Source organism: Chionomys nivalis, chromosome 22 (assembly GCF_950005125.1).
Source record: "Chionomys nivalis chromosome 22, mChiNiv1.1, whole genome shotgun sequence".
Lineage (NCBI taxonomy): Eukaryota > Metazoa > Chordata > Mammalia > Rodentia > Cricetidae > Chionomys > Chionomys nivalis.
The window spans coordinates 1,058,036-1,074,850 of NC_080107.1; the positions used below are offsets into that span (position 1 = coordinate 1,058,036).

Below are 16,815 nucleotides of genomic sequence, written 5' to 3' on the forward strand. Positions count from 1 at the left end.
CCCCTTTGATGTCAATGTGGCGATTTCTCAGAAAATTAGGAAACAACTTTCCTCAAGACCTAGCAATACCACTTTTGGATATATATCCAAAGGATGCTCAATCGTGCCACAAGGACATGTGCTTAACTATGTTCATAGCATCTTTGTTTGTCATAGTCAGAACCTGGAAACAACCTAAATACTTCTCGATCGAAGAATGGATAAGAAAAATGTGGTACATTTACACAATGAAGTACTACACAGCAGAAAAAATAACGACAGCTTGAATTTTGCAGGAATCTGTTCAAAGGATGGCACTTATATTATAGAACTTCTTTAAGGTTTAGGAGCTCCCCAAGAAAATGAAGCGCAGAGCCAGGTCAAACTTGGGGTCTTTTCTAAGGTCCCCTGGGAGCCATACAAGCCACACGAGCCACTCTCCTGTTCCTGTCTTTCGAGTTTCTGCGAGCAACAGATCTGGTGCCCACCACAGACTTTCCTAAAGAAGGCAAACCCAGGTAGGGGTCAGGCCTGTAGTTAGATGATCACAGAACTTCATATCTATATCATGTTACCAGAGAGAACAGCCCTGCTTTGCAGAGGACATAGGACTGCCAGATTCAGCATATGAAATACAGTCAAATTTAAATTTTAGATACACAACAATGGAAAAAAGTTTTATCTTAAGCATATTCCAAGATTGCATAGGATTTAGTTAGAATTCATATTTAACTGGGTTCCTCCTTGCCAGGGTCTCACAAAACTGGCTTATTGTGACAACCCAACCATAAATACATACAGGTCAGGATTTGAGTTTTGTTTGCTGGTTCGGGATTGTTGCTGTGTTTGAGTTGTCGGTTTCTGTGATTGTTTCGCTTTGTTGTGGTGATAGGGACAGAAACCCGGGCTCAGCTAGGAGCCTCAGACTCCTAGCTCTCAAACTTGGAAGGACTCATGATGTATATGGATAGGGTGGAGGCCAGAGCCGGGACTTTAGGACACTTAAGCCCAAGCCTGGCATATCTCCAAATGACGGCAATGGAAAGGTCAGACATTAACTGCTTCTAAGACTTGATGTCTTAACTATCAAATGGCCTATTTCCAGAGTTACTTTGTCCATTTATCCAAAAAAAAAAAAAAAAAAGCTCATTTCTTGTAAAATGCGGGGCAAGTTTTGCATTTCTTCTGCTTTTTTATCTTGCTCCATGAAACACAGGAGCACGGTTGGTTTTGCACCCCTGTGAGCTGCGTCCCATCGCATCCTATCCCCACTTCCACCCCACTCCGAGAGGGGAGATCAGGCTAAACTACTAGCTGGCCCACAGTGCCAGACCCAGACTGTCCCAGGCCTTTCCCATCCTGATTTACGGGAACTCGCACTAGTGATCAATCATCCTTAATTTTTAACGGGGCAGTGTCCTGAACCAGCCAATAGCTGAGACTGCCCCCCGACACCCCACCCTCACTGACCTTCTGCGACTGTCCACTCAGTCTGCCCTGAAGCTGCCTAGCGACCAAGAAGTTGAACCAGGTTTTGTAACGGGACCTTTGGGGGAAGAACACAAAGTCAAGAGGGCTTGGCAGGGTGGTCTCCAGCCTCCCTCTCCCCTACTTTCTAGCCCCCTGTTTGTTATCGCTGCAATTTCCATAGGCTTGCTTCCCCTTGAGCCTTCTGCCTCCTCTTCCCTCAAAGCTGTGCTGCCCAGCTCGCCCTGGCCCTCCTCTCGGCTGCCCCTGGCTTATTGTTTAGTTAAGCGGGACCCGGGACCCTGGAGATTGAACAGATGGGCCGAGACCTGGGCGTGATGGGAGAAAAGGGCCAGCCGGTGCCGGGAAAGGGAAACGGTTTGGGGAAAACAAAACAGAGGGCGGAGCCAGGGAGAAGGTGGCCCCAAAGGGAGGAGGCGGGAGCACACCAAGAAGGGTCGAGGCCTGGAACGGAATGGGGGCGGGCCTGGAGATGGGTTGGACCCCCTGAGCTCCTAGGCTCACGGCTGCCTCTGAGGCTAACTGGCTTCACAGGTCGCAGCTGACGTCGCTGCCCAGATGGCCTCCAGGCTGACCCCGCTGACCCTCCTGCTGCTGCTGCTGGCTGGGGTAAGTGGTCCCTCCGAGGGGGAGTAACCCCCTTTGGGCCCTGGGGAGGGAGGGAAGCTCCTCCTGGGATTAAGTTCGAGCCTAGCCCTACCGTAGGAGGAGGGACTTGAATTCTATATTAGAAGATACACTAGCTGAATGACCTTAGGCCGGATCTCCAAGCTTCCTTAACCCAATGTATAAAAAGCAGAATACATAGACTCCACCCAGCTCACCATCCAAGCTTGGTGGGGTCATAGGAAGCAAGACAAGACCCAAGTTACAACCTGCCCCCTCTTTGATGCTGTGACAGGCTCTTCCAGGTCTGGGTCTGTAGAAAGTGGGGTGCAAGAAGAAGGCTGGTAGACAGACGTGGGCCGGCGCCGAGGTTAAGAGCACCGTGGCCCACGTGGTCTAGGAGGACAGGGATAAAAAGTAAACTCATGAAAAGAGTGAGTGCTTGCTTCCCGTAGATACAGGACGTTATTCTGGAAGCTGGCATCCTAGGTGACCTTGGGGAGTCACCACCTGACGTCCGATTGAGCAAGGGATCTGGATTTTGCAGACTTTCCTTCCCACTTCTGAAAACACTGTCACATAAGGAGATCCTCCTGGCGTACCTCTCAAATGCCTAGATGCCCAGGGTTACAGGTCGCACCGTTGCACCTAATTCCCACAATTCTTCCTTTCCTTTTGGTATACTAATTGTTTTCAATACTCACTGGTATACCACACCCACTCTGAATATCCACAGTCCTAAAATAAGGTTCACAAATGCAAATGTCTATACTACCCTGGCAAGTGAGTCAAAATGAGAAAACAGCTTCTTGCATGGTGGTCGCTGAACACAAATACTTGATAACCAAATTGGAATCACCCTATGTTTCCTGCAGAGAATTCCCCTGGCATTGCCTATTTCTGAAAGAATAACCCTTCACCTGCCAGGCTACACCAAAAGCAACTGGTACAGTGTGCTCACAGTCTTCAGACCTGGAGTGGTTTAGGGAACTGTGGCTCACTAAGAAATGAGACCCTGTTTCTTGAACCACAGGATAGAGCCTTCTCAGATTCAGAAGCTGCCAGCCAGAGCATCCAGGACCCATTGGTCACTCAAGAGGAAAACGAAGACATCGTCCCTGAGAGAGATGGCCCCTGGAGTTCGAGTAAACATACAGTACAGTCTACCTGGCCAACGACCAATGCACCAACCAAAACCACAACTGACACCACCCAGAACACCCAACCGATGGCACAACTACCCACGGATTCTCCCAGCCAGCCCCCCATGAATGCTTCTGGCCAGCCCCCCATGAATCCTTCTGGCCAGCCCCCCATGAATGCTTCTGGTCAGCCCCCCATGAATGCTTCCAGCCAGCACCCCATGAATGCTTCCGGCTCCCCCATGGATCCCTCCAGTCAACCGTGTACAACCACAGATTCTCCTACCCAGGCTCCCACCAAACCCTTCTGCTCAGAGCTGCTTGCTCAGTGCTCTGATTCAGACAGAAAGTCCTCAGAGGCTACACTGGCGGAGGCTTTGACAGAGTTTTCCATGAAGCTCTACCGCGCCTTCTCATCCACCAAAAAGGCTGAGACCAACATGGCCTTCTCCCCATTCAGCATCGCCAGCCTCCTGACGCAGGTCCTTCTCGGTAAGACTCTGGCTTCCATCCAGGCTGTACGGGGGGACCCTCCCACCCCTCTGCGAAGCTGTGTCTCTGAGAAGAAGCTGTAAAATGGGCTACGTGACAGGGATGGTAGGTCTTCATTCTTGAATGCTGCTTTATTTAACAATGATTTAATAAGGTCCTCTTGCTTATAAAAGCCCGTGGACTCATTAACAACATATAAAGTAAGGTCCCAATCGTGGTTCAAAGCAATGGAAGCTGATAAGGGAGATGAAGTCATCGGAGGCAGACCTGAGAGAGAGTCGTGGTCATGCATTTTCTGGCTGTGCAGCCATGGGCAGTTCACTTAAGCGCTCTTTTTTTTTTCTTTTTTTGGTTTTTCGAGACGGGGTTTCTCTGTGGCTTTGGAGCCTGTCCTGGAACTAGCTCTTGTAGACCAGGCTGGTCTCGAACTCACAGAGATCCGCCTACCTCTGCCTCCCAAGTGCTGGGATTAAAGGCGTGCGCCACCACCGCCCGGCACTTAAGCGCTCTTGAGTGTGAGTTCTTGACTTAAGTAGAGATTGTAAGATCTCCCTTCAAAGACCAAGACTCAGACGATGTGGTGCCTTGACTCCCTGGGAGATTAAAAAAATAAAACTTCTACAACCATGAGAGTGATTTCCCTAGGAGAGAGAGAAAGGTGACACCCCTCACACCCCAGCATAGAAAATTCCAGTAATGCTCATAGAGATTGCACATACAAGATCCCTCCTCCTGACTTCTCCAAATCCTAACATCTCAGCATAGTTGGTAAGATGCTGGTAGCACCTGGCTCTCCAGGTATGACAGCAAGACTGTCCTGAGACATCCTCAGAGTCTCCTGGGGGTCCTTTCTAGTCTGTTGGTTCCACTTTGTTCATTTCAGTTCCAGTACTGCATCCATCTTATTATTAGCTCTGGGACCTTAAATGCATTAATAACACTATCTCTGAGAGTTCACGCCCCCTTTATATACTAGGAAAGTGAGTATACTATGTAAAAAGGCTTGGTGGTAACTTAATAAGATAACATAGCAGAAGCATTAGAATGCCTGGACTAGACGCAATGCTCTTGACAAGTTTTGGCTGTTGCCGTGGAGAAGATACGCACGGTGTTTAATAATGAAGAACACCCACCTCTTTTACAACAGGGGTGTAAGGCCTCTACTTATAGGATGATTCTGTAAACCCAAACCGTCTAAGTCAGGATTAGTGTGGAGCAGTGCTCAGAAAGATACGTGCGTGCAACTTACAGAGGTGGAGACCAGTGGAGGAGAATGTTTGAAGCCGGGGGTGGGGGGTGGGGGGGGAGAGCCTAGCAGGACGATTCAGCACTGCCTGCCACCCTCTTCCTGACACACAGCTGTCTTCCAGAGTTCTGTTCGATGCTCTGAAGCCCCACCATGGCGGGACACACCCTCCATTCTAGCCAGCCCACAGCCCTAGTCCCAAGTAGTGGGTCTCTCGTTCCTCCCCCAAAGAGCTCTTATCTCTCCCTGTCCTCTGGTGTAGGGGCTGGAGACAGCACCAGGAGCAACCTAGAGGAGGTCCTTTCCTACCCCAAGGACTTCGCCTGTGTCCACCAGGCTCTGAAGGCCTTTTCCTCCAAAGGTGTCACTTCTGTGTCGCAGATCTTCCACAGCCCAGGTGAGTGTGCTGGAGTCTGGAAGAGGGGAAGGAGGGACGGTACTGAGGATGGGTAAGAGCGCATGGGGAAGCAGCAGGAGTTTCAGGTGGCTCCAGGGGCGGGACCCTCCTCCTTGTGAGACTCGACTAAGAAATACTGTGTATCTGTTAACAACAGGGCTAGAGGTTAGAGGTTAGAAGCTGAAAGTCACCAAAAGATACTTTTTGCTAAGTTTTAGGTCAAGTGAGTCTTCTGATTCATCCTTAGTACTTTCGTACTATATGAATTTGTTATCATTTACATGTTTATGGTAGGTGTATAATACCAGTGAATAATATAATAAGAATAAATAATCAAAGCAGTAGATGATAAGAAGGAACCTCACAAATGATCTGACGCAGTTGTTCGTATCCCTCAAGCTGGCGATTTCTGCAGAATTGCTCAGGAGTGGGTGGGGATGGAGCATCAGAATGGCTGGTGGGGGTGGGAGGCACCCTTCACTTCCAAAGGTTAAAAATCACAGAATTCGTCTAACGCCTCCCTTTTAGGTTTTTTGTTTTGTTTTGGTTTTGGTTTTTGTTTTTCAAGACAGGGTTTCTCTGTGGTTTTGGAGCCTGTCCTGGAACTAGCTCTTGTAGACCAGGCTGGTCTCGAACTCACAGAGATCCGCCTTCCTCTGCCTCCCAAGTGCTGGAATTAAAGGCGTGCGCCACCACCGCCCGGCCCCTTTTAGGTTTTTGTTTGTCTGGTTCGTGTTGGTTGTTTGAAATAGGGTCTCGCTATGTCACCCAGGCTGGCTTCAAACTCCGGTTCTCCTCCGGCCTCAGTCTCTTGAGTGCTGGAATTCTGCACTACCATACGTGACTTCATCCCTATGCCCACTTTCTCTCGCATGCTTTTCCCTTCTTTCTTTTGTAAGAAAGCGTTTTCTCCCATTTTCCCCTTCTCCTTTGTGGTACCAGCGCCACCACTGGGCTGCATTTCCAGTCCTCCTCCTCTGCTTATTTATTTCCTGAGATTGCCCTCTCTGAAGCCTCAGGTTTTGGTTTTTGTTTTTGTTTTTCCAAGACAGGATTTCTCTGTGCAACAGTCCTGGCTGTCCTGGAACTCGCTCTGTAGACCAGGCTGGCCTCAAACTCACAGAGATTAGCCTGTCTCTCTGCCCCTGAGTGATGGGATTAAAGACTAGGGTTTTGGCAATCTTCTGGTCTAGGTTGCCGAGATTATAGCCATATGATATTGTGCTTGGCTTTTCTTCTCCCCGCCCCCCACCACAATGAAAGCTATAGTTATAGAAAACTGAGAAAATACAGGGAAGGAAAATAAAATAAAGAAAAAAGGAAAAGAGGTTGCCTCAAATCTCAATTTCCTCTCCTGTCTCTTTCTCTCTCTCAACAAGATCTCACTCTGTGGTCATAGCTAGCTGGACCTCCCATGTGAACTATGCTGGCCTTGACATCACAGAGATCCTCATACCTCTGCCTCCCAAGTTTCTGGGTTAAGGGCATGCTCCACCATGGTATTAAAATGTATCTTTTTGATATGAAAAAAATATGATTCAGAGGTTTTGCTACATACTGCATTCCTTACCTACTTCCAACCAGTGGTGTCTTTTGTCCCATTCAGCTATGGACTGTTCCACTACATTCAGTATTTTAGTGCTGCCTGTATCCTGTCCACCAATATCCATAGTTCTGCTAAGGTTCTGGGTCTTAGGCTGCGTGAAGCACCAGCCAAGCCTGGGGAAATGCTTTGATCTGTTTAGTCCAGTGCAACAGTCTATTCTTCCAAGCACTCTTATTTTCTCCAGTGGACTTGGGCGGGTGAGAGCAAGAGTCAGAAGTCTCATCATGAACTTCCCCTGAGGCTTGAAAGTAGGGTCTATTCCAGCATACAGAAAGGACAGAGGTGCAAGTCAGGTGCAGGCTACTTCACAGGGGGCTGCCTAGCCAAGCTCTCCTCACCAGCAAGCGGAAGCAGCAGGGGTGCCTAGGAATAGTTTTGCTGTTCTTAGTGCAGGTGTTCTCTTAAATCTGATTTGCATAGAATACATTTGCATACAGTAGAGGCATGGGCTGGTCCCTGGGACAGTAAAATGCTGGAGTGTTCATTGGAATGAGCAGGAAGAACCATGGGAACTCCACCAGATGTGCAGATTAAAATCCCTGTGCCCAGAAGGCAGAGGCAGGCAAATCTCTATTAGTTCCAGTCTGGTCTACCTGAGTTCTGGGCTAGCCAGAGCTCCGTAACAAGACCCTGTCTCCAAAAACACAAACAAAGTGAAAACACATGAGAAGTGTGTCCACTCTCAGACTGGCTCTTTGAAGGTGGGTGGGATTGTTCGGGCAACTCACACTTCCGTCCTGCCCCTCAGACCTACCCATCAGGGACACCTATGTGAATGCCTCTCAGACCCTGTATGGAAGCAGCCCCAGAGTCCTGAGCCCGGAGAGTGATGCTAACTTAGAACTCATCAACACCTGGGTGGCCGAGAACACCAACCACAAGATCAGCCAGCTGCTGGACAGCCTGCCCTCTGACACCCGCCTTGTCCTGCTGAATGCTGTCTACTTGAGCGGTAAGGCAGGCAGTGGGCTTCATGGGGTTCTACCTCCCATCTCATCCTGTCTTTATATCCCACCAGCTCAGAGTTGTGTGACTGTCCTACCCTGCCCTAGCAGGGTCTTTAGCGCCTTTTTTGTTGCTACCTGCATTACAGCCACCCTTTCTTCCTTTAGCCAAATGGAAGAAACCATTTGAGCAAAAAAGTCAGAAGTCACCTTTCCTCTACAAAAACTCTGTGATTAAAGTGCCCATGATGAGCAGCAAAAAGTACCCTATGGCCCACTTCAGTGACCAGACTCTGAAGGCCAGGGTAAGTTCCTGACTCCTCCCATCCCGGACTTCCTTTCTGCAATGGCCCTGTCATGGTGGAGTGCCTGCTTGCAAAATCCCCATTTCTATTTCTATTTCTCCCACCCTCTTTTCTCCTCCTCCTCTCTCTCGTTTTTTGGAGGCAGGGAAGTTTAGGCTGGAAGACATGAGTCTAGACATGGTTCTAAAGTCTCTTCATTCATCTCTACTGCACCAAATGGCAAAAAGTAAGTCTTTTAAAAATTCTGTGCATCTCTCTCTTAACCCCCTTCTGGGTACACTGGTAGCTTGCTGTGTCCTTTGTGTGTGTACACTTTTGTGCGGTATGCATAATCATGAGTATGCTTATAGAGGTATTGCTCTGTGTGTGCAGATATGTGTTAAGTATGTGTATACACAGGTGTTGAATTTTTTTTTTGTTCTGTTTTTTGGTTTTTTGGAGACAGTATTTCTCTGTGTAGCTACTGGCTGTCCTGGAACTCAGAGGTCCTCTTGCTTCTGCCTCCCAAGTGCTGGGATTAAAGGTATATGTCACCACGACAGGCTAAATTAAGTTCTTTAGCAGAAATTGAACAATATAATTCTAGTGGGTAGGGAAAGAGAAGGGACAGAATATGGAGCCCAAGCAGGGCTTGATGGTTCATACCTTTAACCCTAGCTCTCTGGAGGAAAAGACAGATAGTTTCTGTGAGTTCCAGGCCAGCCTACTCTATATATAGAATTCCAGGACAGCCAGAGCTATATAACAGAAAGATACTGTCACCAACAGAAGAAAAATATGGAGCCATAAGATTCTAGGCAGTAAATTCTCCCATGCCCAGTACCTAAGCATTCCTGTATCTCTATGTCTTGGGGTTTTCTGAGACAGCATCTCATATCCATGGTACATCCATGGACAGAAAACAGTTGAGGAAAAAAATTATACTGAACATGCACAAAGTTTTTTCTTGTCATTATTCCCTAAACAATATGGTATAGCATCTATGGGGCCTGATTATACAGGCCAATATTCCTAATGGTATGGTAGTCAAAATTCTGAGCAACCTGCAAGGCACACTTTGCATCTTCCACACAGAAGGTGGTCACCTAGCCTTTAATAGTGAGACAAACTAACACCACCCTAAACAAATGGTCAGGATATGCTAAAGTCATTCTGCTCCTTCTACTGTAACTTAGGAGGTTGCCTGGGGAAGAGGTGTTTCTTAGTCTGTGTGACAGAGCGGGCATAGTTAGTTATGGACGTGACCTAAGTTATTCTTCCCCACTCCCCAGGAAACAGAATGCTAATGAACTTCTCCCTCAGTTTACCTTTTGATATAAAAGTTGTTTGGATGATAAAAGCAGGTGATTTTCAGAATGTAAATTCAGGACTTCATAAAGGATCCCTAAAATTATAATAGTTGTGTGAGTTGTGTTTTTATTCCCATACCTCCACCCTGGTACAAGAAATAATTTAGGGGGGCCTGGAGAGATGGCTCAGCGGTTAAGAGCAGTGACTGTTCTTCCGGAGGACCTGAGTTCAATTCCCAGCAACCACATGGTGGCTCACAACCATCTGTAATGAGATCTGGAGCCCTCTGGCCTGCAGGCATCCATGGAGGCAGAATGTTGTATACATAATAAATAAATAAAATCTTAAAAAAAAAAAAAAAGAAATAATTTAGGTCCAGGCTGGTCCCGGACTCTGACATCATATTAGAAACAAGCTAGAGATAATTTGAAGTATAAAAGAAACAGGACTTAAATAAACTGCATCTCAAGCACAGTTGGTAGAGCGCTTTGCCAGGCTATGGGTTTGATTCTCAGCACCTCATAGAACTAACTGTGGTGGTATAGAACTGTGATCCTAGCTTGTAGGAGGTGAAAACAGAAAGATCCAAAGTTTAGGGTCAGCTGGGCGGTGGCAGTGCATGCTTTTAATCCCAGCACTCGGGACACAGAGGCAGATGGAAGTCTGTGAGTTCAAGGCCAGCCTGGTCTACAATGCATGTTCCAGGGCAGCCAGGGCTGTTATACAGAGAAACCCTGTCTGGAAAAATGAGGGGGTAGAGAGAGAGGAGGAGGATGAAGAAGATATTTCAGGATCATCTTCTGTTAATTTTTTAAATATTTATTTATTTATTTATTACGTATACAATGTTCTGTCTGTGTGTATTCCTGAAGGCCAGAAGAGGGCACCAGACCTCATTACAGATGGTTGTGAGCCACCATGTGGTTGCTGGGAATTGAACTCAGGATCTTTGGAAGAGCAGGCAATGCTCTTAACCACTGAGCCATCTCTCCAGCCCCATCTTCTGTTAATTTAAACCCATTCAGGATTACATAAGACTCTATTGAAGGAAGGGAGGGAGGGAGGAAGGAAGGGAGGGAGAGAGGGAGGGAGGGAGGGAGGGAGGGAGGGAGGGAGGGAGGGAGGGAGGGAGGGAGGAAGAGAGGAGTTGGGAACCAAATCCTACTCTGTTATTACATAGATAGTCAGGGTATGATCCAAAACTTGTGCTCATCCCTCGGGCTCTCACCAGGACTGGTGCACTTTAGTCTGACTGACTGGCATCCCCACTTGATGGCACATCATGGCAGTCAGGTTTGGCTGGTGCTTGTTGAAACAGTCTTGAGAAAGAGCTGGGGCGGGAGAACTCATACAACATATCTCATTCTCTCCAGGTGGGACAGCTGCAGCTCTCTCACAACCTGACATTTGTCATCATGGTGCCCCAGAGCCAGAAGCACAAACTTGAAGACATGGAGGAGGCTCTCACCCCCACTGTCTTTAAGGCAGTCATGAAGAAGCTGGAGCTGTCCAGGTACCAGCCCACCTATCTAGTGATGCCTCGGATCAAAGTGAAGAGCAACCAAGACATGCTGTCAATCATGGAGAAGATGGGTGAGTCCTGGCCAGAAGCAGGGGGAGACGGTGCTACAATGTTGCCATCATGCTAGAGTGTTTCTTCTTCACTTGTATCAGAAACTTACTCAGTAACTTACTCCTGGGGAGACGGTGCTACAATGTTGCCATCATGCTAGAGCGGTTCTTTTCACTTGTATCAGAAAGTTACTTCGGGGGAGACGGTGTTACAATGTTGCCATCATACTAGACATTCTTCTTCACTTGTATCAGAAACTTACTCCTGGGGAGACAGTGCTACAATGTTGCCATCATGCTAGAGAGTTTCTTTTCACTTGTATCAGAAACTTACTTCCGGGGAGACGGTGCTACAAAGTTGCCATCATGCTAGACGTTCTTCTTCACTTGTATCAGAAACTTACTCCTCAACCACGTGAGCTAAAGGACCAGGCTTTATTCCATGAGGTCACTGAGAAAACTGAAGCTCAGAAACTATCTGTGACTTACCTAAAGTGTGTATGTCTCACCTGTGAACTAATTGGAGTCAAGCCCAAATAGCAGTCCAGATCTCTAGCTCTCTGGGATATTTCTACTAGGTTTCACTGGGACAGGTGACCCAGATGGACTGTGGACATTCACTTCTTGGTCACATTCACTAATTTGTTTGTTTTTCGAGACAGGGTTTCTCTGTGAAACAGTCGTAGCTGTCCTAGAACTCACTCTGTAGACCAGGCTGGCCTTGAACTCACAGAGTTCTGCCTGCCTCTGTCTCCCAGAGGATTAAAGCTGTGCACCACCACTGTCTGGCCACATTCACTAATCAGTCACTTCACAGAAGAAACTCAGATTCATCAAGATATGTATGAGTCTGGGGTTTCTGAGTTTAGGGGAGACTTTAGAAACACCCCTTTCTAACCTTTGACGTCATCCCTAGCTAGATCTGTCGCTTATTTCTTGTTTTGACAACTTCATCAACTAATATATAACCTGATTTCCTAAAACCAGCATCAGAAGCCAAATAACAGACTGACAAAGATGCCTGTTGCTCCTGCTTCTGAGAAATTGCGAGGGCTTTAGAACAGAAATCAAAAACCAAATATCAGCTGGGTGGTGGTAATCCACACCTTAACCCCAGCACTTGGACAGAGGCGGGAGAAACCCTGTCTCAAAAAAACAAAATTAACAAACAAACAAACAAAAACCTTAAATATTAAGACAAAATGTGCTGCCAGCACGTCCATTGCTAAGGAACTGTTAGGGTTCTAGGAGTTCTTTGTCAGGAATTTAGGGCAGTATATATTTCTGTCAGTATATATTTCAGATCAGTATATAATTCTGTCAGTATATATTTCAGTATATAGCATTTCTGTCCGTATATATTTCTTTTTGTCAGTATATATTTCAGTATACAGCATTTCTGTCAGTATATATTTCCATCAGTATATATTTCAGTGTATAGCATTATACCCTCACATGATCTAATTTTATAGCATATTATCCATCTCTATTTCTCAAAATCCTTGGAGACAAGGAAGCAATATGCCATTTTTTCAGGGGAGAGTTGGTGGGGGGCAGAGAGTGAGGCATCTTGACTCTTGAGAGTGGTTAATGGTTGGGCCTGATAACAGGGGTTCCCGCTTAAAAGACCAGGAAGCAATGACTTAGAGACTGAGAAGATGCTGGAGGAATTTGAGACTAACCCAGGAAATTTAAGAACAGAATTTCCACCGACCAAGAGTTCCCTGCTTATCCCCAGTTTGTTTGTTTTGTTGTTGTTATTCCGAGACAAGGTTTCTCTGTGTAGCACTGGCTGTTCTGGAACTAACTCTTGTAGACCAGGCTGGCCTTGAACTCACAGAGATCCACCCTCCTCTGCCTCTCTGGGATTAAAACTGTGTGCCACCACCTCCAGGCTCCTACTGACCTCTGATTTTGCTTTTCTCTTGTTTCATCCTAGAATTCTTTGACTTCTCTGACGATCTCAACCTGTGTGGGCTGACCGACGACCCAAATCTTCAGGTGTCTTCCATGAAGCACCAGACGGTGCTAGAGCTGACAGAGACGGGCGTGGAGGCCGCTGCCGCCTCAGCGGTCTCTGTAGCCCGAAACTTACTCATCTTTGAGGTTCGGCAGCCCTTCCTCTTCCTGCTCTGGGACCAGCAACACAAGTTCCCGGTCTTCATGGGCCGGGTGTACGACCCCACGGCCTGAGACAGGCAGGAGTCGGGCTGGAGTCAGCCAGCCGGGCCACCCGGGCTTCCACTTACCCCGTGATTGCCTCGCCACTGCCTTCCCCAGCCACTTCCGCCTTAGGACCGGGCAGAGGGAACTGTTTTCATCCACAGCCCACGGCACCGACATGCTCTCTAAACCACTTTTTGCAGCTTTATGGATCGAGTTTACCAGACTCTACAAATAAAACTTGCAGACATTTCTTGCCTCTGGGTATTTAGTCGCCTGATATCAGCGCACAGGAATCACCATGCTTCTTGCATCGCCTACTTGCTACTGTGTAATAACCCACTCTACACTTAGGGCTTAAAACCGGGGACCATTTCTTACGTCTCCCGAGTCTCAGGATTGCCCAGGGACCTTGCAGATCTGGCTAGATTAGTTTCCCTGGGCATATGGGTGCATCTCCCATAGTTAGCAGGTTAGTTGGGGAATGACTGGTTTTGATGGTCTTCAATGACACTTTTTGGCACGTGTCTCTTATGTCCTGCCACCAGGATGACTTCTGTTGTAAGAGCACAGTCTCTTTCTCTCATGTCTGCCTGCACCAAGCTTAGTATTTTCCTGTCCGCAGTTGGCATGGTGAAATCTCAGATTTAGAGTGAAAAACCATTATGAAATTATGGGATAGACAGCTGTTAATTGAGGACCACAAATGCAGTTTGTCCGCCATAATCCTTATCTTGATTAGTTGTCTGCCAAAAAAAAAAGGTGCTGGAGAGATGACTCAGCAGTAAAGAGCAATGACTGCTTTTCCAGAGGACCTGGGTTCAATTCCCAGCAACCACAGAAATTTCAGTTCCAGGATGCCTGTGACACCTTTCTTCTCCACAAGCAATGGGGGTACGTACCTGGAGTACAGACTTACCTGCAGGGAAGCCACCAACACACTAAACAGAAAATTAAAATGTAAGATGTGACAATAGCAACAGCAATGAACAAGGTGGGGGAATGATCGTAGGATTCTGCCAGGAGTTTTACAGACATGTAATTGCTCCAGCAACTTGGCGTGGCTTACTGGGGCTGTTCAAAGTCTTTGTGAAAAGTTTTCTCCTGGGCATGGTGGCACAGACCTCTAATTCCAACACTCCCTAGGCTATCCTGGGCTACATAACAAGACTGTCTAAAACAAAAGCACAACAAAAACATTTCCCCTCTCTGCCTCCAAATTTGGTCTCATTTGTTTTGTAGGCTGTACACATCAACTCCTTGATGTCTCAGTTCTCACCTCTTCATGTGTTCCCCTCCCACATCCTTCCTCATTGCTTCCTCTTTCTACCTCTGTGTCTCTCCACCCCTCAGTATGTCTCACATTCTCTCCTCCCTGTCTCTCCCTTCTCTCCTACATGCAGACCTTAACTCCGGGATTGAGCTCATTAGCTTCCCTGGCTGATGAGGTGAAGGACCCAGACATCAGCCTGGTCACAGCCCCTCTCCCCAGCTCTGTCCACACACACCTTCGACTTCAGGTTCCGATCCATTAACAGCCCAGAGGTCATGTATTTCCTGGCGTCTCTGCACGAAGCTGTCACTCCACAGACATGGATTGAGCATCTTCCACACATGGTGAAGATTTAACCCTAAGGTTAAGCCAGGCTTCTTGAGATAGTTCTAGGTATGGAACCGTAGCAGATAGCCAGGACACACACACACACACACACACACCGCTGTTGCCCCACATTCCAGAAACTTCTGCCATCTGCAAAATCCATCTTCCCCATTTCCCCCCTTCCAGAAAATCTTCTGTAAGAAGCTGAGACACTTGGGAAGGAGCTGGCAGGATAGCATGTCACCTAACCTAACGGTGCTGTACTCAAGCTTGAAGCTCTTATCCTTTGGGCTTGTCCCTTTCTCCATGGTGCTGAGCGGGGATGCCAAGCTCATGGCTAAATGCAGGACATAAGGTCGCCTAAGCTTCTAGTAACCCTTGGCAAGTTAAGTTTAGCATGGGTTTTGGTAGCTGTCTTTGATTTTTGATTAGTTTGTTTTGCTTTCCCAGATAGGGTTTCTCTGAAATCATTGTATAAACCAGATTAGTCTCAGACTCTGAGACCTGCCTGCATTGCTGGAACTAAAGGTGTATGCCACCACCAGCTTTCAAGGCCTCTTGAGTATGAAGTCAGGAAGAAAAGTAGCAAACTCCTGCTTAATTCCACTGATCAGCTGGTCGACAGGCCAGCTCAAATTCATGGAATAAGGACAGAATCTCTGCCTCTTAAAAGCAAGACCCCTAAAGTCACTCTGCAAAGAGTGTGGATATAAGAACACATAAATCATTCTCCCACATTTCCTAAATTCAATCCCCCAATTCCATTGTAGAAAGAGAGAACCAACTTTCAAAAGTTGTTTCATAACCTGCCCACACCACACACATACACATACCATATATACACATACATACACACTATACATATACACATATACACACACAATACATACATGCACACGCATGCCATACATACATACACATAAACATACCATGCATGTGCACACACCATACACACGCTATACATATATACATACACACGCCATACATACACACACACACACTCCACATATACACACATACACCAATGATGATAATAACAGAAAGAATAGCAATAATATATTTTTAAAAGCACCAAGGAGAAATCTAGGCTTGGTAGCATGTCTATAATAACAGTACGGAAGGGGTTGAAAGAGGAGAATTATTGAGAGTTTAAGGCCTATATGGTCAAGTGTAGGCCAACCTAGGCTATAGTGGGACCCTGTCTCAAAAACACAAAACAGCCCTCAGGAAGCAGGTGCAGATGATCTCTATGAGTTCAAGACCAGCCTGGTCTACAAAGGATGTTCCAGGACAGTTGGGGCTACACAGAAATTTCCTGTCTCAAAAACAATAAGTAAATAAATAAAATCTAAAATATTTGTCTATATCATAATACTAGGAACAAATTTATTGCAAGCTGCTGCAGGATGATTTGCATTTAACTTTATTTTTCTCCTTTTGCTGACTCTGTGGCACCCTTAACCCCAGTTACTCTAACACACATATCTCTTGAAAAAGACAGAGGGCTGCAGAGAATGACAGACACGAAATCTGCCTGAAGCCCTGCTCTAGGGCAAACCTCCTTTCTCTATTCCTCCTCCTATGGCTCCACCTGTGTGAAATTCTAGTGACCATCAGGGATCATGGTTCTCCTACAATTAGCATTTTGACCACATGGGGGCGCTATTGAAGCTTTGTCTCGCATAGCCACATGGACATTGTCCTTGAATTTTTGGTGGTCCAGACTTTCTTCCCTCTCTCTCTCCTTCCTAATGAAACATCTCAGAAATTTGCATGCAGCCTTTGCATGGAGCCGTGACAATCTTCACCATGCAGTTTGATATTTTTTAAAATGTGCGTGGGTATTTTACCTGCATGCATGTATGTCTGTATAACCACTTGCCTGCCTGGTGTCCACAGAGGCCAAAAGAGGGTCCTCAATTGAATAACCAGCCTGCCTCCATCTTAGGATTAAAAGTCATCATATAGTAAAGACAAATTAAGCT

General features: G+C 46.8%; 1 protein-coding gene across 2 annotated transcripts; it reads left to right on the forward strand.

The window, feature by feature from the left end:
• The first annotated feature begins 1,439 nt into the window (after positions 1-1,439).
• On the forward strand, positions 1,440-13,488 carry Serping1 (serpin family G member 1). Of its 2 annotated transcripts, XM_057755191.1 has the most exons (8): positions 1,440-1,510; positions 2,002-2,076; positions 3,107-3,707; positions 5,216-5,350; positions 7,705-7,908; positions 8,069-8,205; positions 10,869-11,088; positions 13,007-13,488. In XM_057755191.1, the coding sequence occupies exons 2-8, from the start codon at positions 2,026-2,028 to the stop codon at positions 13,258-13,260; spliced, it is 1,602 nt and encodes a 533-aa protein (XP_057611174.1). In that variant the 5' UTR covers positions 1,440-1,510; positions 2,002-2,025; the 3' UTR covers positions 13,261-13,488. The 2 variants fall into 2 exon arrangements, with proteins under 2 accessions (XP_057611174.1, XP_057611173.1); XM_057755190.1 differs by lacking the exon at positions 1,440-1,510 and having other exon boundaries at positions 1,880-2,076.
• Positions 13,489-16,815: the final 3,327 nt, after the last annotated feature.